We start from the raw sequence: 25,702 nt of genomic DNA, 5'->3' as shown, positions 1-25,702 counted from the left end.
TCAGGTGTCTGAGCTCCTAGAGCAGGGCTTTTTCTGTTATATAATGTGGATCATGCTTAGTACTCATGTCTAGGAGTAAATGGGTGATGATTAGAGCAATATCAACAATGCCAGCATGATTTAATAATCCTAGTGTTTTCTCCCCAATTGTAGCATCAAGTCAAGTCAACAAGTATTTAATAAACACCCATTATGCACCAGGTACTCTTAAGCACTGGGTATATGAAGAAAGGGAAAAACAGTCCCTGCCCTCAAGAAGCTCCCATACTGATGATGAGCTAAGGGGAGGCAACATCCAAACAAAAGATAGATAGGAAAGCTTGAAGATAGTCTCAGAGGGAAGGTACTATGGTGAAGGAGGATTGGTAAAGGCAGCAAGAATCACCAAAGGATGATTTGGGGAAGAGTGCTTTTCATTCATGATGTAGCCCTGCCCCCAAGCCTGGGATGTGGCCAACTTACCCAAGTGCAAACACATCTGAGTGCTTAGAAAAGGGAAGCTTGTCTTCCTCTGTGTCAGGGGAAAGCTGACGGATGATCTCTGGAGCAAGGTGGCACAGCCAACCGTTCTGGATTCGTAGTTTATTCTCCCGCCTGGAAAAGCAAATGCCAGAGTTAGTAACCTCCTGGGCACTGTCACTCTGACCCATCATAGAGTGTGGTGGGCATCTATGATAGTCAGGCCAACATTTATCAAGTGCTCATTATGTTCCAGACACTGTGCTAAGTACTAGGGATACAAAGAAAGCCCCTCAAGAAGCTTACATTCTAAAAGTGGAAACTACCTACAGATCACTGGATACATACAAAAAATGTTCAGAATAGATGAAGATAAGCTCAGAGGGAAGGGGGAATGGAATAGGCCTCCTACAGAAGTGTGGATTTAAGTTCTCTAATTTCATAGTACCATCATATAACTTCCAAAGCCCTCTTCTTTCCTGCTTAAAATTTGAGTTCTGGTTAGAACAAAGTAGCCTGATTAAAATTTCAGGAGACATTAGTGAGTGCCATATTTTCCTGTGTTTGAGATTAAACAATGAGGAGGAGGAAGAAGGCAATGGTATTCACTGGAAGGTAGGTGATACCTATTTTCTTGCTAACTGGGCTCAGCTCTTAGTCTCTTTTCTATGATTTACATTATGTTTTAATGAATCTGTTCTATTTTAAATGCTTTTGGTAACCTGATGCTTTCAGGGGAAATGATGGCCACTATTTCAGAGCTACAAACAAGTCAAATCCAGATATTCCTAAGTTTTCCCTGTGAGGAGAGAAATAATGTCAGTATTTTTTTTTTTTGCAGGGCAATGAGGGTTAAGTGACTTGCCCAGGGTCACACAGCTAGTGAGTGGCTGAGGCAGGATTTGAACTCAGTTTTTCCTGATTCCAAGTCCAGCACTTTAACTATTGCATCATCTAGCTGCCTATCAATGGCTGACATGTAATAATAAGTGTTTATTTAATTGAATTAAGTTGAAGCACAAGACGGGGAATATAGGATATAGGTTAGAAAGAAGTTTCTGTCATTTGCTGCTTAAGTGGTTCACCCAAAATTGTGCAGCTAGTAAGTGTTAAAGATGATATAAAGATCATAAGATCAGAGGTGTAAGATCAGAGCAGAAAGGGACGTCAGAGGCCACTAGTCCAACCCCCTCATTTTACAGATAAAGAGACTTAGGTCCCAAGAGGAGGAAGTGATTTGCCTAGCAACTTAGGTCTTTCTGAATCCAAGACCAGCACTATATCCATTATGTCATACTACCTTGAATACAGTCAGCATTTATTCAATATTCACTCAATTGAACTGAAATTTTGTATTAATTTGACTGGAAGATCAGTAAAAACCCATCCCTGGTGGTTAACATTTGTTTGCCAGGGATGTGGTGACTAGGAACGTGCTCATAGAGGCTGTCTATGACCTCCTGTTATTACTAGGATAGTGTGTATTGAAATGAACATAGAGGGATATGGGAAAATTGGGATGATAATCCACTGTTGGTGGAGTTGTGAAAAGATCCAACCATTCTGAAGAGGAATTTGGAACTATGCCCAAATTGCTATAGAACTGTGCACACCTTTTGATCCAGCAATACCACTGCTAGGTTTATATCCCAAATAAATCCCCAAAAAGAGACAAAGACTTATTTGTACAAAATATTTATAGCAGCTTTTTATAGTAGTTAAGAATTGGAAATCAAAGGAGTGCCCATCAATTGGAGAATGGCTAAACAAGCTGTGGTATATGATGGTGATAGAATATTATTGTGCTATGAGAAATGACAAGCAGGATGATTTCAGGAAGACCTGGAAAGACTTGTATGAACTGATGTATAGTGAAGTAAGCAGAAGCAAGAGAATGTTGTACACAGTGACAGCAATATTGTTTGATGAACTGTGAATGACTTAACTATTCTCAGCAATACAATGATCCAAGACAATCGCAAAGGACTAATGATGAAGCATACTATCCACCTCCAAAGAAAGAAAGAACTGATATTGATTGAACACAGACTGAACCATGCTATTTTTCACTTTCTTTCATTTTATTCAAATTTTCTTATACAAAATGATTAATATGGTTATGTCTTACATAACTGCACATGTTTAACCTATTGCTGATTGCCTACTGCCTCAGGAAGGGAGTAGGGGAGAGAGGAAAGGAGGGATAAAATGTGGAACTCAAAACCTTAAATAAAGGAGTATTTACTGAAAAAAGAAAGAAATATATGCATAAAATGTACTCTAGGTGTTATGATGCTTAAGTAAAGTCATTATTTCCTCCTCATTCCATAGCCTTATCCCTATGTGGGAAACTTATAATGGAAATGAAGTTGGGAAATTTTGTAATAAGAAGAACAAAGGAATTTGTGGTGGGGATACAGAAATCAGTGAACCTGGCTTCAGATCCTATCCCTGACACTTTTGTTACTTGGGCCAGTAAGTCAATCTCCCTGGATCTAAGTTTTGTTATCTGTAATATCAGGACTGGATGGCTTCCTAGGTCCCCTCTGGCTTCATATCTATGATCCTATGAGATGATGGATTCTGACAGTCTGTGGTTCTACCCTTATGGAATCCCCACCCTTCAATCCCCAGCAGTGTGCCTTATATAGCTAGAGAGCATTGCTTGATTCTGGTAAATGCTATCATGCTAAACTTTGCCTAAACTCTGGAATATTCTCCCTCCTCACCTCTGTAGGAGTTTCCATAAATGCATAGCCCAGCTACCAATTCCTCCCTGCTTCCCTTTTCTGATGCTCTTGGTCATAAATCTCTCTCTTATGTAAAGTATGTGTATGTGCATTTGAATATTATCATGTTTGTATCTCCTAACTCCATGCCTGATAAACAGTAGGCACTCAAGAAATTCTGAATGAATGAATAATGGAATAAACATTGTATCCCCTTTCTGGGCCTCAGTTTCCTCATTTGTAAAATGGGCATGAGGTTCAATTAGCTAACTTTTATAGGTCTCTTCTAGGTCCATATTTATGATTCTGTGATTTCTCAGGCCTTTTTCCTTTCTTGAAAAATTAGGGGGTTAAAATAGATAGCTTTTATGGTTTCTTCTTGTTCTCAGCTTCCTTACCTGTAAAATGAGGGAGTTGGACTGGATAGACAGCTTTTGTGGACCTCTCCAGCTCCAGATATGTGATCCTATATGAAGATCTTAGCTACTTGAGGTCAGGTACCATTTTTGTCTTTGTATCTCTAAGCGTAACACAATTCTTGACACATCAACAGTCACTTAATAAATATTTGTTGAAATCAGATGATAGGCTCACAAAGCATTCATGCATGAAGTTCTATAGTCTTTTTTTTAAATCACAGACTATATTCCAGAGCCAAGCAGAAATGCTTCTTCCCTTTCCCAATTATTTCAATCTTTGCAATTGCTGTTTGGCCATATGTTCAGTCCCTTTAGTGGGAGGGGGTAGGGAAGGAAGAGAGGAGAGTATGAAGCCTGAAGGGCCCAAACTTTCTCCCTCCACAGACCACAAAATCACAGACAGATCTTTCATTTTGCTTACTCTGACCACATGTTTTCTGCAAATTATTTGGGGGAAAATGCCTTTGTGTACATTGGAAGTTCCAGATGTGCATTCTGGGTGTGGGGTTGGACATGATCCTGAGCCTACAGCTCTCTCACCCACCTCCGCCTTCCCCTAAAGCTTTCTAGTATGCAATCTTTCAATGTAATTAGTGGGTTGGTGGACAAGCCCAGAGAGAATTCTCTGGGGTCTGCTGCACAGTCTGATGGAGCTGGAGGTAGGGGAATTACAACTTCAAAACCCACCACACTTCGGGAGCCAAAATAAAGCCTTTCCTTTTGATGGGAAGGCATTAAATGAGCGTCCCCACCTCCTCACCCCCATCTCTGCCTACAAAACAGTCCTATTAGTTTAAACAACTTGGAAAAGAAAGAGGCCTGAACTTTCTCTCCTGTGACATCTCAACTCCAACCAATCTTTTAATGAGAGAAGTTGCTTGCTCTCATTAGCACAGGGCTTGAATAAGTTTGGAATTTTCAGTCTGGCACTCGAATCCAAAAAGGCCCAGAGAGAGATGTGGGCTAGATATTACTGCAGTTTGGCTGGATTTGGAATGGGATGAATGCCCAGATTCCACAGTTAGCATCATTGCTTCAGTGTGATGCCAACTTGGAGACAAGTCTACAGTAGAGGACCCCTGGGATCTGTCCTTGGTCCTGTGCTATTCACCATGTTTATAAATGATTTGCATTAATATCATGCTCATCAAATAAACAGATGGCACAAGTCTGGGAAGGCTGGCTAACCCGAGGTACTTCAGAGTCTGATTTATAAAGAATCTTAATAGACTCTGCTTCTGACTTCCTGGTCCTTGACATGATGTCTGAGCTGCTATCTCATCTTGAAGTTCCTCTCAATTCCTGGAGCCTCCTCATATTGCCATGTGTGAGATCCATCTGCCACGATGACCCCTTTCTTTCCTTTACTACACTGGGGAGTTCCTCATAGGGTCTCCATTTTGGGGAAGGGAAGAGGATAGACATCCTTCATTTCCCTTCCACCTGTACTTCTGACTTTTTGACTTTAATACCCAAGCCCTGCCCTTTTCAGTTTTCTTTTATGTGCTGCCTTCCCTCATTAGAGTGTAAGCTCCTACAGGGCAGGGAATGTCTTTTTGGCTTGTGTTTGTATCCTCAGTGCTCAGTACAATGCCTGGCACATAGTAAATGCTACACAAATACTTCTTGCCTTGCATTGCCTGCTCAAACATGGGTCCAAAACCAAATGGTGGGGCAGGTAGGTGGTGCAGTGGATAAAGCACCAGCCCTGGATTCAGGAGGACCTGAGTTCAAATCCGGTTTCAGAGACTTGACACTTAGTAGCTGTGTAACTGTGGGCAAGTAACTTAATCCTCATTGCCCCCCCAAAAATATCAAAACAACACAAAAATCAAAACACCCCCAAAACCCAAACAAACAAAACAACAACAAAAACTAAACGTCCCCATTCTATTAAATGAAATTTAATAGAAACATGAAAGTCACTTTAAAAATTAACTATACAAGTTGAAGATGGGAGATACATACTTCCAACAGTGAAAATGATGAGGGTATGGTTTAGTAGCTTGTCAGTTCTGCCAATAATGTAACATGGTAGCCAAGAGAGGCTAATCTTATCCTAAGCTCACAGTCACAGTATGAAGAGTCACAATATCCAGAATGCCTTGAAAGAATCTGGAAGAACATTTTTAATTCTGGGTGCCACATTGCAGAAAAGACATAGAGAAGACAGAACATGTCCAGACAATGTAACCAGAAGGCTAAGAGGATTGGGAGCTCATGCCAAAAGAGGGTGGAAGGACTGGAGGTGTTGAGACCGGAGAAGAGAAGACCTTGGGTGAGGCATGGTAGGTATCTTCAAGCACTTAAAGGGCAATAACCAGTAAGGGGGGAATTTCATGTGTGTGGTTTGTCCTCAAAGATCAGAAATAGGAGCAAAGGATAGAATTTCAGAGACTCAAGCTTTTGGTTTAATGTAAAGAAAACATATCCTGACAATGATGGCTACCAAGAGGCAAGTATCTACTATTGGGGAGAAACTGGATTCTCCTTCACTAGAAGTCTTTAAGCAAAGATTGCCTATTTGTAAAAAATATTGTAGAAGGGTTTCTTGTTCAAACAGGGGTCAACTTAAATGGTTTCTAAAATTCCTTGAGACTGAGATTCTGTGATTCTCTGAGGTCTGAACTTATCTCTGACTCACCTTTGAGTTATTAAAAGGATTGGAGCCATCCCTTAATTTATGAGCAATGGCATGTAGGGTACTCTCACCTTTGGGTTAGTATTGGGGATGCTAAAGATTGGTGGCATCCCTTAACCTATCTTGTAAGGTGCTCACCAAACAGATCCTTCCTCTAGTAATCCTGATTTAATAATAAAGGAGTAATTAGATTATGCTTCAGATATAAGGTTTCTGTTTGTTTAGGTAGTCGGTAAGAGATAGATGAACCGAATCAGAGAATTTGAGAGATAGAAGGTACCTCAGTGCCCTTGTAGTCCAACCTGTACACAAACACTACAACCTACCCAATATATGGATGTCTGGCCTCTGCTTAAAGATCTCTAGAGAGGAGGAAGCCATCCCTTTCTTCCTGAAGGATGTCCATTACACTTTTTGGACTTCTCTAATTATTCAGAGTTCTTTTTCTTGACATCAAGTCTAAATTGTCACCTTTGGAACTTCCAACCATTGTTCCTAGTTCTTCCTTATGGACAACAAAATGCCTCTAATGCCTCTCCTGTTCCCCTGTATTTCCCCTTCTCCAGACTAAAGATTTCCTGTGCTCTCTTATATGATACGAACTCAAGGCTCTTAACTATGCTGATTGTCTTTCTTCGAAAGTTCTCAAGCTTAAAGAAATGGGATGTCTAAATGAGTGTCCATTTTCATTCACCCCTGTCCTACTCACTTCTCTCTAATATCTCCTTATCACACCATATTTTCTGACTTTAGATACTTCATAGATGCATGACCTTGGGCAAGTCCCTTTGTCTCTGTCTGCCTCAGATCCCTCATTTGTAAAATGGAGATAATAGTACCCATATGCCAAGGTTGTTGTGAGGATCAAATGAAATATTTGTGAAGCACTTTGTAAGTCTCAGTGTTATATAAATGCTAATTCTCTCACCACCACCACCACCATCTTTCTTATTAGTCTATAGAATAGAATCAGGTAAATAACATATTGTCAAGGCTGTAAGGAACTCCAGGGATAATATAGTCCAACTCTGTCTTTTTACCATTGAGGAAACAGGGCTCCAAAGAGAAAGTGTTTTAGTCAGTATTACATAGCTAACTAGTCACAGAGTCAGCACTCAAACCTGGGGCTCCTAATTTCTCATCCAGTGCTCTTCTATCATACCAAACTCACTGCTGGTTCAAAGCTGGGCTGCAAGGGTCACTGCCCTGAAAATCAGAAGACCTGGCTTCTGTTTCCAGCTCCCCCTCCTGCTAGTAGCTGCATGACCCTAGGACCTTCTCTTCCCTAAACCTGTCTCCTCGTCTATAAAGTGAAGGAGAAAGAGGAGGATAATGTGCCCTACCAGCCTCAAAGACATCTTGTGAGGAAAATACTTGATCTCCCCCAGTAGTAGGTAAGCTCCCTGGAAGCAAGGACTGTCTTGCTTGTTTCTATGTGTGTCCTTAGCAGTTAGTGTAGAATAAACACCGAATAAATGCCTTATGCATCTGTCTTTCTAAACCTTCAATGGCTATATTGATGAGAGTTACTACTATTGATAATGAGGGATAGAATTGAAGTGATAGGAACTGGTCTTGGGATTTCACTGCTCCAAAGAAATGCCAGGTAAAGAATCCACCTTTTCCCAAAGGAGTTCAACATGCAGATTGAAGTGGACTTTTTTCACTTTCTCTATTTTTCTTGCTCTGTGTGTGTGTCTTCACAGGTATAATTGATATCATATTATTTGCCTTCTCAATGGATGGGGGAGGTATAGGAGGGGAGAAGAATTTATAACTCAAATTTTTAATAAAATGAATGTTAAAAAATACAGCCAAAGGACATCAGTACTGTCTGTAACTTATTGCACTGGAGAGATACCAAAAGCACTGAGATGAAAAGACTGCCCAGGGTCACATAGCTAGTATGTGTCAGAGTCAGAACTTGAACCCAGACCTTCTGGTCCTTTGAGGTAGCCTTCTCTTCATTAGACCACCCTGCCTCTGGAGTTGCTGTCATTACAAATATAATGAGGTGCCAAACAACAGACTCTTTGGAATAGGATCTGTAATAGGCTCCTTCCTAGTAAGTGTTCCCTCTAAACAAAAGATCCAATTATGAAAAATGCTGTGTTGAAAAGTAGGAACCCAATCTAACAATTAATTTCAATTCAGTAAGAATTAATCAAAAGCCAACATGTGTCAGGCTCAAGGCTTGCACTGAGGATATAAAGATTAAGTATAAATAAAATAGTTCTTGTCCTCAGGGAGCTTACATTTTACTGAGAATAGCTAACACAGTATATATTTATATACATTTAAAAATTTGCAAAATAAGTACAAAGTAATTGGAGAAAACTGTTTACAGTGGAGAGAATCCAGAGAAGCTTCATGCTCCCTATGGAGGGAACACTTGGTCTGTTTCTTCAATGGATCTAAGGATTCTAAGAGGCCAAGCTGTGGAGATAATTCATTTTTGCTGTAGGAAGAGTCTATGCAAAGGTCCTGAGAGACAAGAGATGACATCAAATTTGGATATTTTGACAAATATGGAGCCCATGACTAGGAAGTAATGTGAAATCAGTCTGGAACTCAATAGATAATGAAAGTTCTTTGACAGTGGGGATGATAAATCCTTTGCCCTTGTATCTCTTGCACCCAGTATAGCACTTGGTGCATAGCAGGTGCTTATTAAATGCTTGCTGACTGATTGACTTATTGATCGAAAATCAGGATTGATCCCAGTTGTGGAGAGCTTTAAATACTAAAAAGAGGCACCTATCTTAGAGGATGTAGGGAGCACCTTTATCAGGGGATTGACATGTTTTTGGATTATTTTAGCTAGATGGAGGATGGGTTGGAAAAGGGAGATAATAAAAGAAACTGCTTCAATAGGAGAGACAAGAGGTGATAGGGATCTCAACTGAGATGGTAGCCATTTGAATGAAAAGAAAGAAAATAAATAACTTAGTGAGCTATAGTCTTTCTTAGGTTATAGAATCATAACTCTAGGGTGGGAAGGGACATGATGAGGAAACTGAGGCTTCGGGAAGGAGAAACTACTTGCCCATCGTAACACAGGCATTGAGGACCAGAAACAGGAATCAAACCCTGGTCATATATTCTGCTTTTCAAAATGACTATCTGTGTAAGTTTGGGCAAATTACTGCACATCTCTGGCTCAGTTTCCTTGTCTGTAAAATGAGGGGTTGGGCTAGTGACCAATTAGATCCTTTCTAACTCTAGAGCTTTGATCCTATAGCTGGGATTCTTAGTTTCTTTCTACTCTGATAGTCTCAAAAGGCAGAAAATATTCTCTGTAACCGTGCCCAGGGAAGACCAAAAGGATGCAAGACATCAGTGACTGTCACTTCGGTAAGTGTGTTGTGTTGTCCTTTGATGCAAGACACTTGTGCTTTGAGCCCCATCTCATCTAAGGAAGCCAGAGATCTTTTCAACTCTGCCCTGTGAAAGTGAGTAGAAAGAGAAGTGAGGAGATGAAACAAAGTTCATTCCCCCCCCTCCCAAAGCTGGGACTGGAGAATGAAACTCAGACTAGAGCTCAGGGGTGAGAGTGGGAGTTGGGGCCGCTCATTCCCTCCATGTTGGTGGGTCTAAGGCAGAAGAGATGGAGTTTGAAGCTTTGCAGAGCTGCTGCTCCCTTGGGGCAAGAAAAGACCAGAAAACAAAACAAAAACAAAACAAAAGACCTTATGAGGAATAAAATCCCCAACTTATTCCTGGTTTCATCTGAGACCCTATAGTCACTGAAGCCATCACTCAATTTAAGAGAATGGAAGGTGGAGGAGAACCCTCAGACTAAGGAAGATACCCCGGATGAGGGTGACAATTGACTTCAGTGATTTGGGGGAGGGAAACCCTCCCAATAGCCCCTCACAGAGCTGTTGGGTATAGCTACCAGGGAGCAGGAATGAGGTCTTCAAATGGATATGCCCCCAGTAAGCCTCCAAGTACCATGCTCCCAAGGTTGAGGGGACAGATGATGACAAAAGCCACAAACCTAGATCATCATTATTATGATTATTATTATGATTAATAACACCCTGCCAGGTCACTGGCAGGCAAGAGATGGCGTCTTAAATGGTACTTTCGGGAACAGTGGGAAAGCAGCTGTGTAAGGAACTCCTCTCCCACACCATCTCTCACCATGCCACAGGCTTGGCATGGGGCAGGGGGCAAGTTGCCTTGGGATTTGTTGGGACGAAGTTAGAATACACTTACTAAGAATTTTCTTTTCCATACCTCTACTGTGTCTCAAAGACATGTAATCTCAGCTGCTATCCATAACCACTTTGGGGCTCTTATCCCACTGGTTGCAGAAGGCCAAAAAGAATCAAGGGAAGGATGAATATGCCATGATGTAACAATCTTTCCCAAGTCACCTGTTCAAGGTGACTTTCCCTCATTAATCTTGTGCCTACTCAGATCAAGCTTTCTGCCCACGGTCTCCACTAGACCACCCCTGTCCCAACACACATTTTTGAATGAAGTTACTCCTACTCTACTCTGCTCTTACTGAGATGACTACATTTCAGTGCCTTGTAAAATGTTTGTTGAATAGGAAAGCACAGTGAGGATTTAATCTTTAGATATAAAGTGAGAGAAATGGACTAGGTGATTCCTGGGGTCCCATTAAGCTCTGAATCTATGCTCCTTTATATAATCCTCAGAGGTGGCAAGGGAAGGTGTTATAGTTTATAGCTGAGGAAACTGAGGGAGAGTGGGTAAGTAACTTTCCTATATAACAATGGGGAAAGAAATCCGACCTAGTGGGATAACAATGGATTTGGCATCAGAAGATCTGAGTTCAAATACCAGCTTTATGACTTGAAAGAGATATGTCTTGGGACAAATCATTTAACCTCTTTGGGTCATGGTTTCCTCATATGTAAAAATGAGGGGATTGGACCAGGATACCTCTTGGGTTCCTTCCATTATTGAATCTATGATCACTCAATAACCATGTTCTTTTAGGAAAAGCTCCAGGCCTCAGTTTCCTCACCTGTAAAATGAGGGGGTTGGACCAGAAGGCCCCTAAGATCCCATAAAGCTCTAAGTATATGAATGTCAGTAAGTTGGTGGTAGGAGGGGGATGACTTCTGGCATCCTGGCTCTTGGCTCTTCTCAATGTTCATTCCATATTTAAACCAGAAGTCTCTATGAAATGGCCTTCTGTATCCAATTTAGTCCCTGTGCTGATGCTGTCTGTTTCAAGTAGACCTGAACCCAAATCTGGGTCCTGGAATAGAATTAAAACAACAGTCAAGTGCCAATGGGCCACATCAATCAGACTCTGCATCCAAGGTCAGCCAGTATGTTGTCGTCAGAGCTGGGAAGTGTGACTCTAGGCAGGTACTTTGTCCATTGAGCCATGGTATCTCTGATGGAACCATACTAATCACTGAAATTGATGAAGCGGTATGGGCACAAATCATAGCAGTCAATGAGCCCAGTTAAGTTTTGTGAGATGGGCACATGGGGACCAGAGGAAGAAGGAAGGTGCCAATTTCCAGAGATTGGGCAAATTAAGCTCTCCTAAGCCATTAGGCTGGGCTATAAAACCTTTTCGTCTGGAGGAACCAATCTGCTAGAGCCCAGGATCCTAAATAGTGCCCCAGAGCACAGAGACTAGGATGCTCTGGGAACAATGATGAACTTTATCCAAGCTCATCTGTCATTCTCACACCTCCCTTTCACTACCCCCTGGGCCCTTACTTGCACATCCAGTCCTCAACAGAGGTAGATAGATTCCACAGTGGATAGAGTGTGAGCCTGGATTCAGGAAGAACTGAGGTCAAATACAGCCTTAGACTCTTACCTATTTAGAGAAGCAGTGTTGTAAGGTGGACATAGAACTGATCTTAAGGTAAGGAGACCTAAATTCACTGTTTGTGTGACCTTGGACAAGTCCTGTAACCTGTCAATGTCACATGCAACTCTCTAAGACTATACATTTCAGAAGGGGTGCCAAACTGTATAAGTAGAGGGGGTGTCTTTTAGGGAGCATTCTGCCCCAATGAAACGATAGGTCTGGCTAAAAGAAGATAAAATATACATACACACATGTGTATGTATAACACACATATATGTATATATTTACATGCATATATGTATACACATGTATATAAAGACATACATGCCTGAATAGAATGTAAACTCTTTGAGGTCTATAATCTTGTTCGACCCTATGCTTTGTCCATAAGAGGCAGCTAGGTAGTCCAGTGGTTTTGGAATCAGGAAAACCTAAGTTTGAAAACAGCCTTAGCCACTCATTAGCTGTGCAACCCTGGGCAAGTCACTTAACCTCTCCTCTGTCTGCCTCTGTATCCTCATATGTAAAATGAGGATAACAACAACACCTGCCTTCCAGGGTTGGCATGAGGATCAAATGAGAAGTAAAGTGCTTATATGAATCAAAACTATTCCTATTATTAGGAGCCCAATAAATGCTTGCTTACTTGATTTCATTTTCCCCAGTAGAATATGGGCTTCTTGAGAGTGGGGCCTGTTTCTTACAGTATCCTCAGGGCCTAGCAGAAGGCCTGGCACGTGGTAGGTATTCCATCAATCCTTATTGATTGGTCCCAGTTCTGAGAGGTTATGCTCCCAATTACTGCTCAGTATTTAGTTTATAGGGCTTCAAGCAGGGACTCTCCAAGTGCCCCTGATGGTATCTACATTTTCTTAGGTGTTTTGAACAACAAAACTCTCCAAGACCCAAATTAATGCATCTTTCATGATGAATGTGGGGGTGGTGGTTGAGGGGCAGGGTAATGACCCATAGGCTGCAGAGTACAGCTGGAAGGAACTTTGGTTGTCCAACCCCATCATTTTCCATAGGAGACCAGGGAGATAGAATGTTAGGTCAGCAAAGCCTTCAGGCCATCCCCTGAAAACACCTTACTCAGAAAGCCAACTCAGTAGTTGCTTCTCCCAAATGGTAGTGACTTGGAAGAACAGCATAGACAGATCCCGACTCTGAAAATGTTTTGTGTTCTCATGAAACCCCTGAGAAATGGTTCTTTCTTTATCTAATGAAGCCCCCTCCCCTTTCCCACCTCCCCTCTGTGTCTGGCAAATGGACCGGAGATAGTGCAAGCTATGATTATGCTGATGCTAGTAATAGATGGGTAGTGCAAGGCAACTAATTAGCCCCAAAGCTAACCATATGCTTTCCCCTCCTCTCTTTTAATAGCATATTCTAGTATAAGGGACCCTGACCTATGAACCTGTAGTTCTTCCACTGCCACTAACTAGCTGTGTGACCTTGGACAAAGTGTTTTCCTTCTCTGGGACCATTTACCCCACTGCACAATATTGGGGGCTGGATCTGAAGGTCCTGAAGTCTGTGGGTCTCTGAGATGTTTTCCTGAATCTTAGGAAACAGTTTCTAGCACTATGCCCCTATTCCATGAGCCCAGCCTCTCCCTTTGCCTTTGTTGACTTTGTTGAGCTTCTCTGATGCTGCTGGGCAGGAAGACCCATGGCAGGCATTGTGGACTCTTTCATGGAACACAGCAGGACACCTCTTTGCTTCCTCTGCCAAATGGCTAGTGGAGAGCTGGTCCCAGTATTTAGAGTATGGAGGGCTGAGCAGCCAAAGGATTATTCAAGCAGAGGAAGACAAGAGTGCCCATAGTCCACTGGGGCAGTAGGAAGCCACTCCTTTGTTCCAAACAGCAAGGCTATCCCCATGATCCCCTGTCCATTGAATAGAGGAGGTCAACTGAGCTCACAGAGCATCTTGACATCTAGCTACTATTCTTGAATTTAAAAAAGGGATAAAAGCAATGACTTCTGGGGCCCCCTACCATTGATCATACATCTGAAGCTGTGGCTAGATCTGACACAGCATCTTCTGAGTCTATAAGATAGTGTTTGGACAACCAGGTTAGATGAGGAAGCTTCTATTCTCCTGGTATATGGTGGGGTGTGGGGGAGGAGATGGGAGGCACATATATTTGGCATGAAATGAGCAGGGAGGGGCCAGCCCACCTCTGAAACCATTGTGTTCCCTCAATGGTTAAATTTGGTTTCATTCCAATTCCATCTGAAATTATCAACAAACCTTCCCTCTCCCTAGTTGTGTAGCCTGTGATAAATCACTAATGCACTTTCAGACTCAGTTTCCCCATCTGTAAAATGGAGATATATTAAGACCTATGGTAAGATACAAATAAGATGATTTAGGTAATGCATTTTGCAGACTTTAAAGAAGTATAAAATGCTTGCTATTATTATATTATCAATATTGTTATTATGATTTTATTGTCCCTGTTCTCTTGCCTTAGTCCCCTTGTAGCCAATGCATTTATTAGTTGCATGGGTGCTTAAGCAGGAGCTCAGAACAAAACGAAGCGACCCACTTAGGGGTGGGACTAGGTACTTTGGCCTTGTGAGAACTCAGCTTGCTTATCATAAACACGATGCCAGGTCCAAAGCCTCACCTGCCCGCCTGCAGGACACCCGATATGCTGAAGAGCCCGAAGTCTGTGATTACCACTTTGCCATTGTCATAGAAGACATTCTTGGACTTGAGGTCTTTATGCAGGATTCCTTTGGCGTGGAGATACCCCATGCCCTGAAAGAAGAGAGAAAATGGAAGATTCACAATTAGAGGCCCCCGGTTCAAATCCTGACTCTGCTATTTACTATCTGTGTGATCATAAGCAAGTCACATTGCTCCCTTGGGCCTCTGTGTCGTCATCTGTAAAATGGAAGAGGTCTTTCTCAGTTCCTTCCATCCCCCTCCCTCTTCTCCCCAGCTGTTCCTATCTTCCCCTCTCAGACTCTCTTCCATTTTTTCTATATAATGTTACATCTCCCTCACTCTACTCTGCCTCATTTCAACTTCAAGAAACAGTATGCCCCTCCCAGGTGAAGCTCATCACTTCTAATTTTATCACTATGCTGCTAACCTAAGCCTTGACTGACATCACCTCCCTCAGCCTTCTCTCCCCCTCTGATTGGAGGGCTGGAGGGCAGAGGATCAAAATCCTCCCAATGACTTCCTTTATGGAGCTCAGAAACTGGACTTTTCAGCTCACTCCACGTTGCATCTGCTGTCCTGCCTAGTCATACCCATGGAACAATATGTCTCCACATCAGGTATACTCTGGTCTCTCTCCTACTCCCTTTCCTGCCTCCTTTTGTGTATTTTCTCCCCTCCTTGAAAGCAATAACTGGCTTTCATTTTATTAATTGTATCCCCAGTGCTTAGCAGTGCCTGGCATAGAGTAGGCCCTTAGTAAATGTTGATGGGATAGGATTAGCTGCTTACAAGTTTGTTTATATATATATATTCTTCCTTTCTGTGTATCCCAAATGCTTAACAATATACCTGGCATGTAGTTAGTGCTTCTTACAAGCTGGTTAATTTGACTTGAAGAGGTTGGCCTAGATAGCCTTCAAGTTCTCCTACCCAACATTCTAAGATCTCTGATCTAATTTTGAGGAACCGTATCTGAGGTTTAAAAAAATAGTCTGAGCTTTGGACCTGGACAACTTTCTCTGGGTTAAGGGAAAGATTTCACTGTGCTCACAAATGAGGCCTACTGGGTCTATAGCATGCATTCCCATTTGTACCTGCAGAGATTGGTGTCAGTGAGTAAATGATGGTTGAGCAAAGGTTACATTCTCCAGCCTTTTCCCCTCACCCCTTCCCCCATGTCCAGTGGCATTCCTCTCGCCTGCCCCCCATCCCTTTCATTCAGCATGGTGTTGGTAAACTGGAGAGTGCTCAGTCAAAATTCTCCAATGACTGACAAGTCAACTTCTCCCTTTTCCCTCTCATTTCTGATTGAAATCCTTAGGGGACCTTACTGATACCATTAGACTGTAAAAAAGGAGGGGATGTAGAAGGAGGTGGGAGAACATAGCAAACTCTGTGTGTGTAAATATGTGTGCGTACATGCCTGCATATGTTGGGGAAGAGAAGGAGGAAGGGGAGCCAGGGGGCAGATTCAGAAGCAGGAAATGGTCTGAAATGTTAACATTGAGGATTATATATATATATACATATACATATACATATATATATATATGCATGCAGGGGGTTGGGACTGGGGTATCAGTGAGTTGGGAGATTGCAGAGAGGTTTAAAGGATGCAGTTATGGTTTTGGGGGGGGTGTTGCACACATTTTTAGTTTTGATCAAGTCTGTGGCTGCACATTTCATAAACTCATAGAACAGCATGCTCTAGTGGCTAGAGTGCTGACCATAGAGCCCGGAAGACTGGCCTGTGACAAATAGTTGCTCTGTGACCCTGGGAAAGTTATCACCTTTCTCAGTGAACTAAACAACTAAGATTATAAATTGCTGAAGTGCCATTCATTCCTGGTGGAGGGAGTTGCCTCCCCTGGGAGTTTCCTATGCTAAAGAAATCACAAGTTCTATCCTATATCTGTAGAATATTAGAGTAGCAGAAGACCTTGGAAATCAGCTAGTCAAATACTCTCATTTTACAGTTGAGGAAACTGAGGCTCAAGAGAGGATATATGCCACTAATTAATGGAAGAGTCAGGTCTATCAAGTACAGTGCCAAGCCCACTGAATTTAGATTCAGAGGACCTGGGTTCTAATCTTGACTCTGCCACTTACTACTTGTATGACTTTAGGCAAATCATTAAATCTCTTTGAAGCCCAGTTTCTTCCTGGACTAGATGATATTGAAAGTCCCTTCTGCCTCTGTATTTGTAATCTTATTATGTTCTCTGAACCTCAGTTTCTCCTTCTGTAGTATGAGGTGAATGGGCTAGATGACCCTTAAGTTTTCTAGTTCAAGATCTCCAATCCTGTTAGTTTCTCTGAGCCTCAGTCTTCTCTCTAACAAGAGGAGATTGGACATGGCCTCAGAGATCCATTCCAGCTCTAGGTCAATGACCCTATGAGTCTTCTTTAGTTGTGATGGATTCTGCAGTAAAGGAACAGAGACTGAGTGGTAGACTGGCCTTCTCTTTCCAAGGCTAACAAGGGTGGTTCATCATATTCCTGTCCATTAGATGAAATGACTTGCAGATAAACGATTTAGCTCATGGTGAAAACATTTGGAGGGGAGGGGCATCTTGTCTCAAGACAATCTATCTGGTCATTAGCCAAAGTACTCTTGAGAAAAATGAAAGCCAGTGGGTTGGGAAAAGATTTATGATAGAGAAATATGCCCTGGAACCATCTTTATTTTTCCTAGAAACAGGGAAATATTTTTCCTTTGTTAAAGTGTTCATTTTTGATCATGAGCCAAGATGCTAATGGCTGAATCTAGCATTACTCAGAGGAGACGAGGAGAGAGTTTTGGAAACAACAAGCCTTTGGTCAAGCAGTGAGTAATTCTTGGATGTTGTTAAGTCAGAATTTTTAGGTTCTGGAAGGGATTTCAGAGGTCATATAGTCCAACCCTCTTGTTTTTACACATGAGGAAACTGAGGCCCAGAGAGGTGGAAACCTTCTTTCCATTGTGCCACCCTGCCTCTGTAAGAACCTGCAACATGACATAGTGAATGGAACACTGGACCTGTAGTTAGAAAGCGTATGAATTTCTCGCTCTCTGTTGCCAGTCGGTTCCTGTGTCTCATTTGTTTTTCTTCCTCCTGAACTTGAAGGCCTATCTCAGCTGCTCGCAAGCTGCCTATGGAGGTAGTAGGCTCCTTCTCATCAAAGGTCTTCAGACAATGGCTGAATGACCCCTTGTTGGGGATATCATAGAGGGAATTCTTGACCTTATGTGGATTGAACTAGATTTCTTTGGAGGGACCTTCCAGCACTGAGCTTCAGTGATTATAAGAATTAAAGAAAGAAAAGCTAATGTCTTTGATTTGGTGAAGATGCAAAGAACTTGCTGAAGCTCAGTCCTCCCAGTCCCAAAGGAGTAAGGAAAACATTAATAAAATCAGCCAAAGAGGAGTCTGTCTAAAAAGTCAGGCCCTATTCCAAAACATCTCCTCATGGATGTGTTTCAAAGATAGGCAAAAAAGGATGGCTTAGGACGTACAAGCCTTACTTATGAAAAAACTGAGAGCTGCACTGAAGTTTAGACACAGGAGCTGAGAAACAGAAAAAGGTAAATATGAATAAGCAGTCATAAGGGACTAAACACAGATTAACTGCTTATATTCATTTTAATATGGAGTTGACACATGTGCCCCCTCTGAGCCCTATCATCGTGAGGGGCCATGTTGTTGTTCAGTTGGTTCAGTCACATCTGAATTTTTATGATCACATTTTGGGTTTTCTTGACAAAGATACTGAAGTAGCTTGCCATTTCCTTCTCCAGTTCATTTGACAGATGAGGAAACTGAGGCAAACAGGGTTAAATGATTTGCCCAGGGTCACACAGCTAGGAGGTCTCTGAGGTCAGATTCAGACTCAGGAAGAGGAGTTTTCTTGACTCCAGGCTTGGGTCTTTTATCCACTGTACCACCTAGCTGACCATCAGGTCATAAAGGGAATCTAATTAGGCAGAAGACCTGGGGGGTGGGGGTTCTATTATATGTTGATGACCTTGAGAAAATAATATAAAGAAAGGGGAAGAGGAATGTAGGGAGAGAAAGATAGAAGAGAGGAGGAAGGAGAGGGAAAGGAGGTCATGAAAAATTATCTCACATAATCAGGGTGTAGAAGTAGACATCTATGCAAACAAGTTGGGGGTGCAGCTGATATTTGAACTTATTTCTTATCTGAACTGGTCAAACAAAGGGGGAAGAAAATATACATAAAATTAGGATAAGTTCAGTGCATTTCACTCAACAGTGAAATAGGGGCAAAAGAGGATAAGGGAGACTAGATTATGGCAAAGATTAGTTCTAAGCAAAGGAAACTCTTAATTAAGGATACACAAAAATATTTATAGCTCTTTTTAAGATGTCAAATAATGGGAATCTGAGAGAGTGTCCATAAATAGGGGAATGGTTGAACAAGTTATGGTATATTAATGTCATTAAATATAATTGTGCAGTAAGAAATGATGAAGGAGATGATTTCAGAGAATCCTAGGAAGACCTATATGAACTGATGCAGAGTAAGATGAACAGAACCAGGAGAATGACATACAATGATAACAATATGGTTAAACCAACAACAAACAACTTTGAAAGAATGAGGATCAACATAATGCCATACCACAGTTCCAAAGGAAACATGCTGCTCACCTCCTGACGGAGAGGTGAAGGACTCAGAGTGTAGACCAAGATATAAGTTTCTGGGCATGGCCAGTACAAAAAAATGTTCTACTTGAATATATGTGTTTTTCTTGGCTTTTGTTTGTCTTTAGCTGGGGAGGGGTGAGGTGGGGAGGGAGGGAGAGGAGGATTTCTGTGTTGAAAATAAATATGTAATTTAAAAAACAAACAGGAAAATTTCTGATGAACATAATTTGTTTAGACAAATATATAATTTTGATGAATATATATATTTAAAAGAAAGAAACCAATTTTAATTAGAAAATTAACAAGCAAAATGAATAAATAGCTTGCTCTACTGTTCATTTATGCATGCAGGTAAGCCTTGCAGATAAGCCAACCCATTAATGAGTCTATAAATGTCTCCCCCCACCCACCTGCAAGTACTGCTACCACGTAATAGGATTAATGTTAATAACATACTAGATCTTTGACTTGTTGTCTTGAAGTGAACATTAGGAGCCTTTCATAGGGCCATAGTAGGGCCATGTGGTGTTTTTTAGGCCAGTCTCCTGTTTAATCTAATCTTCTCTCTCTTTTCTCTCTCTGTTATCTGCCTCTTTCTCTCTCTTCTCTCTTACCCTTATTTTGCTTTCCTTTACTTTTTCTCTATGCCTTCCTCTCTCTTACTTGTTCCTTGTTTCTCTGGCTTTCTCATTCTCTTTTCATCTTTTTTCTTCTCTTCTTTCCCATTATTTTTCTTCCTTTAGTTATCTGTCCTTTTCTTTTTTCTCTATTCTATTAGTTTCCTCTTTTTCTTTCTTTTCTTATGTCTCTTTCTTGATTTCTCTTTCCTTTTACATTTCTTTTTTCCTTTTCTCCTGTTTTTTTCTTTTTATCTCCTTTTCTCTTTTCTTTTGTTTCTCCTTCCTTTGATCTCTCCTCTTGTCTCTTTCTTCTTCCTTTCTATTTTTCTTTCACTTTCTTTCACTGTCTTTCTCTTTCCATTCTCCCGTCCTTTGGCTTTTCTTTTCTTTTTACCCCTCCCTCCCTCTTTCTCTCCATCCCTCTTTCTGTCCCTTCTGTCCTTTCCTTCTTTCCCAGAGTTGCTGTGCTTAAACCAACTTTCAACTCTTTGGGTTAGGATTTTTTCCTCCAGCCTCTATTTCTCAGGAAGAGGCTAGGTTTGGTGGAGACTGGGAACGGGGAGTTGTGTCATAGGCTACAGTACCTTCACAATCTCTTGTGCAATCTGCCTTGTTTTGTTGACATCCAAGACAATTTTGGCATCTCTCACCACTGAGTACAGAGTCCGTCCTTTACACAGACTGGAAAACAAGAAAGGAAGTGTAAAAGAGAAGAATTACATGTGTCACAGAGAGGCCACATCAGTGAAAAAAATAATATATGCAAAAGCAACTAACACAACTAAAATAGCAAACATACAAATCTCCATCATAATATTAAGATTATAAACCTAGGAGTGAATCTTAGACTGTTCTGGGTGCTTCTGTAAGGAAGGTCCCTCAGATTCCTTTGGTATCAACATCTGAATATCCAAGAATATGAATCAGAATCCTTTATCCAAAAGTTATGGCAATGTTCAATACACTCCCCAGTGTCTCACAGGCTAAAGGTAATGAGTAAATTAGTGATTCTCAAACTCAGGTCCATAACAAAGGAGGGTCAACAAGCACTTTTTCTCAAGGTCAACAGGTCATCCAGACACTTGTACACTGGTAGAAACAACTGAGATTAGCAGATAATAAGCAACAATGATTAAGTCAAATAGGAGGTTACCAGATAGTAGGCACATAGAATCATATTAGAGCTGGAATAGGACTTATTCTGGGTCAAGGTACAATTAATAAGAAGTAGAAGTAAGACATGAGTCTTTGAGTCAAAGTCCTCTGCCTTTGAATCCATGGGTCTTTTCATTAGACCACATTGCCAATTTCATTTTCCTTTAGCTGAACCCAGCTGAGCTCCTCTCTAGTGAAGGGCACTTCACTTTTCCCTAGCGAGTCCTTCCTAGGAGCCTTGGGGAAGCCTGGCATCTCTGTCACCCACAGGGGTATCACCCTTTCACTCCAAGGGCTGTGACATTTCCCAGAGTAGTTGGTTTTCACTCTGCCCAATTGGAGGTATCTTAAAATTTTTATTTGAAATGTATTGCCAAACTTACTGTCTAAGGAGGAGGCAAATCACCCAGCTCCCACATACTTATTCCAGAAAATCCTAGAAGTTCACAACACACTGATTAATGATATAAAACAACTAATAAGAATCTATATAGTAAGTGTCTTCTTTCACTCAAGAACAGCACAAAAGGTCATCAGAGGCTCATGGGCAACTGAAAAGGAGGTCCCTCTAATAAAGTGAGCTTAAGCCCAACATAGTCTCCCAGTATAACATGTGTGGTCTGCAGAGCTCTGTGTATGGAGAAAACAAAAGCAAAGGGCTCATGTGAGAAAGTCTCAGGGTGGCTAGAAAGCTGCAGGTTAGGAACCGTGGAAGTAGTAGAAGCAGTGACCAACATGGCTGGTTTAAAACCAGAATGGCCCCAACCCACAGGTTCTAAGGTTCCTTTTTATGAGATGCCAAAGAGGGCAACGAATATCCAACCACAAAGAGTCATAGGGTCCTGACCCTGAGAAGTGGGGTTACAAAGGAAGTCAGGGTGAGATCAATCATGGATGACTACCTAATGGGGAGAGTCTGGCTCTGGCATAAAATTCCAGGACTTCTCCTTTCTTTCCTAGGTAAAAAGCAACCAGAATTAGTGGGAAAGGAGACCTCAAAGAGGAGATACCTCAGGTGGGTCACAGGGAAATGAGTATAATCACTCATCTGTCCATTAGACAGGTACATGTCTCATCGTCATCGACTCTTACCTGGACTACTGAAATAGCCTCATAGGCGTCCTTGTCTCAAGTCTTTGCCCACTCCAATCCAGTCTCAATTCTGTGGCCAGTGATATTGCTAAAGGCATAGTTCTGTTCACATCACTCCTGTCTTTAATTCCCTCTAGTGGCTCCCTATTACCTCCGGGATGGAATATAATCCCCTTTGTTTGGTGTTCCTAACTTGGACCTTTCCTATTTTTCTCAATTTCTTACTTATACATTGGTCACCTTCATACATTCTACAGTCAACCCCTCTATACCGGCTCACTTAATTGACCTCAGACTTGATGCTCCGTTTTCCAACTTGATACCTACAATACCCTGTCTCCTAAACTCTACCTCTGAGAATCTCTGCCATTCTTTAAGACTCAGCTCCAATGCCCCCTCCTACAGGAGCTCTCTCCCTGTCCCCTACCTCCCAGCCCAAGCTGGTAGCCTGCTGTCTCCTCTAAGGTTATCTTCTATTTGCTCTGTAGAAATCTTGTGCATACTGTGAGTCTGTGACCCAGCACCTGCTTCTGTAGGTGCTATATTCCCACTCTCTCCACAATCATGGCTACTAAAGACCCAGAAAAGAAAGTTCTCACTACTAAGTTTCAAGTTTCAACAATAGAAATAGATATGGTTTTGTCAGTGGAAATAGCATTAGAGAAGTGTTATCTATTTTGCCACTGCAAGGTGGTGTAGTGGACAGATCTCTGAACCTGGAGTCGGGAAAATCTGAGTTCAAATCCAGCCTCACACACTTACTAGTTGTGGAACCCTGGGCAAATCACTTAACATCTGTTTTCTCCACTTTCCTCAAGAGTAAAATTGGGAAAATGGCACCTCACTGGGTTGTTATGAGGATTATGGGTATAGCAGAGAAAGCTAAAGCAACTCAATATTGATCACAGGTCCTCTATCTTACCCCTGCCCCTGCTTGTTTTGCAGCCCCCACCCTGACTTCAACCCTCCTTACTGCTGAAGAGGAATGGACAGTCTTATACATTAGCGTGGGTTTCTAAGAGATAGCAGACCTAAAGAAGAGCCTTTCCTTTAGGAGGAAGAAAATGTGGGAGTAGCTTGTTGTCCATGGTTCTCTCTTCCCCTTCTTCAAGCTCCACATTTACTGGGTTTTAGAGGAGCTTTTGTTGTTTTTTATTTTAATTTGCATTTTTCACAAATGGTGACAATTGTATTCCTGAAAATATTATATATATGTATGTATATATATGTAAAATTCTTGTTCTATTTGTGTGTGAACTATACATTTAATGACCAAATGTAAATATTAAGAATACAGATAGGGGCAGCTAGGTGGCGCAGAGGATAGAGCACCGGCCCTGAATTCAGGAGGACCTGAGTTCAGATCCGGCCTCAGACACTTAAGACTTACTAGCTGTGTGACCCTGGGCAAGTCACTTAACCCCACTTGCCCCGCAAAAAAAAAAAAAAGAATACAGATGATTATTAGTATTTTCTTAAAAATACTTACAGAGAGCAATATTTATCTATTTATTCATTCATCTATCGATCGATCTATTTATTTATTTAAATTTTTGACTTCCAAATTCTATCCATCTCTCATTCCCTCCCTCCCTACCCTTCTGCCTCCCTGAGGTGGTAAGCAATCAGATATAGGTTATACATGTGCAATTATGTAAAACATGACCACATTAGTCAACAGCAATATTGTTTGATGAAGAACTGTGAATGACTTGACTATTCTCAACAGTACAATCACAAAGAACTATTGATGAAACATACTATCCACCTCCAAAGAAAGAATTGATATTGATGGAACAGACTGAAGCATGCTACTTTTCACTTTCTTTCTTTCTTTTTCTTTTAGTCAAGTTTGCTTTGCAAAATGGAAAATATGTTACTGTTTTATGTAAAAAAGAATTAAATACTTTTATATAAGTAAATGCAACGGAAGATAAGGTGTCTGCTACCTCTCACATATTGTTTACATAATTCCTAAATAAAACCATTTCTGAATGAGCAGTTAAATATGAGCTTGCACCGCAAGGAAAATGGCTTACACTGGAAAGGTAATTTTGAGTTAACAGAATTCATCTCAAAACTTAGTCTCAAAGGGTGTTATAAGTAAATGTTTAAATATTAGATCTGGGACAATATGCATACCACTGAAAATTACATATCATGACAAACGGAACATGTTTACAAATCAAATTGTTCAAATGAATGAGTGCTGCCTTAGGAACTTCACCACCTCTTAGCCATGTTCTAAGGTATGTCACATTGATTTGTCCTCTGATTTTCTTGAAGAACTGAGTATATACCAGTACAATAAAGGTTCCTAGGGGGAAACTAGGTAGAGCAGTGGATAAAGCACTGGTCCTGGATTCAGGAGGACCTGAGTTTAAATTCAGCCTCAGGCACTTGACACTTACTAGCTGTGTGACCCTGGGCAAGTCATTTAACCCTTGTTGCCCTGCCCCCCCAAAGTTTCCTTAGTGAAAAAAAAATAAAGAAGAACCTTTCCTGTTACTAGCCCCAAGCAAAAGGCCTTGTCCAATCTGGAGGTACTCCAAATAAATCAAAACCTAAATAACGTTTGTCCTTTTCTTCCTTTAAGGAGTCTCCATCAGTACAGATGGGGCTCCCTTGCTAGTGAAGAACTCAATAAATCCTCGTTGGTTCCTAAATTTATGGTATTGGATTTGGGTTCTGGTTCTGGTTTGTTATAGCACTGATAATTTTCACCCACAGGATCAAATGATATTTGTAAGGCACTTAGCACAGTGCCTGGCACATAGTAGGTGCTTAATATATGCTTGTTCCCTCCCCTAAGAGCTATAGAGCTTTCCATCTATCTTAACTTCCTACATATATTTTCTTCCCTCATTAGAATATGAGGTCTTTGAGAGTTGGGACCATCTTTCTTTTACTATTTGTAACTCTAGCTCTTAGAATAGTGCTTTGCCCATACTCAGTGCTTAAGAAAAGATTCTTCATTCACTCATTCATTTTTGTTGTTGCCTCCTGTATGTAAGCCCCTTGAGGGGAGAAGCTGCTTTTTTTCTTTCTCTTTGTATACTCTGAGTTTATCATAGCACATAGACCGGCCTTAATAAATGCTGATTGATTGATATACTGGTCAGTAAGACCAAGAATTGCCTGTGTAGAGAAATTTCACGTTGATAGTATCAGACTAGGAGATTTAATTCAAGTTAGATGTGTGCTTGTTATTCAACATGCCTAGTAAAAGAACTTTGCTATTCTGAGGACACCATCTCCTCACTTGGTCCTGATACACACATTAATGAAAGGATGACTTTATGATTACAATTATAGGACAATCTTGAATATATCTGGGAGCTTATTTCCTGAGAAATTCTCAGATTTTTATTCATTTAATTAACATTTATGGTGTACATCCTGTAGGAAAAGAATTCTACGAGATAACCTCTTCCCATCCTAACCCAG

General features: G+C 41.2%; 1 protein-coding gene across 3 annotated transcripts in view; it reads right to left on the bottom strand.

Moving 5' to 3' along the window:
* KSR2 (kinase suppressor of ras 2) overlaps positions 1–25,702 on the bottom strand; it is a 651,354-nt gene that overhangs the window by 35,272 nt on the left and 590,380 nt on the right. For all 3 annotated transcript variants that reach the window (XM_043980701.1, XM_043980709.1, XM_043980704.1), the window contains exons 15-17: positions 20,593–20,689; positions 14,696–14,829; positions 463–594 (exon numbers count right to left, since the gene is read on the bottom strand). In XM_043980701.1, the coding sequence (XP_043836636.1) occupies positions 463–594; positions 14,696–14,829; positions 20,593–20,689 (363 nt within the window). The remainder of the gene's footprint in view (positions 1–462; positions 595–14,695; positions 14,830–20,592; positions 20,690–25,702) is intronic.

This window comes from Dromiciops gliroides, chromosome 1 (assembly GCF_019393635.1).
Source record: "Dromiciops gliroides isolate mDroGli1 chromosome 1, mDroGli1.pri, whole genome shotgun sequence".
NCBI classification, from domain to species: domain Eukaryota; kingdom Metazoa; phylum Chordata; class Mammalia; order Microbiotheria; family Microbiotheriidae; genus Dromiciops; species Dromiciops gliroides.
This window is presented reverse-complemented; position numbering and strand designations above follow the sequence as displayed.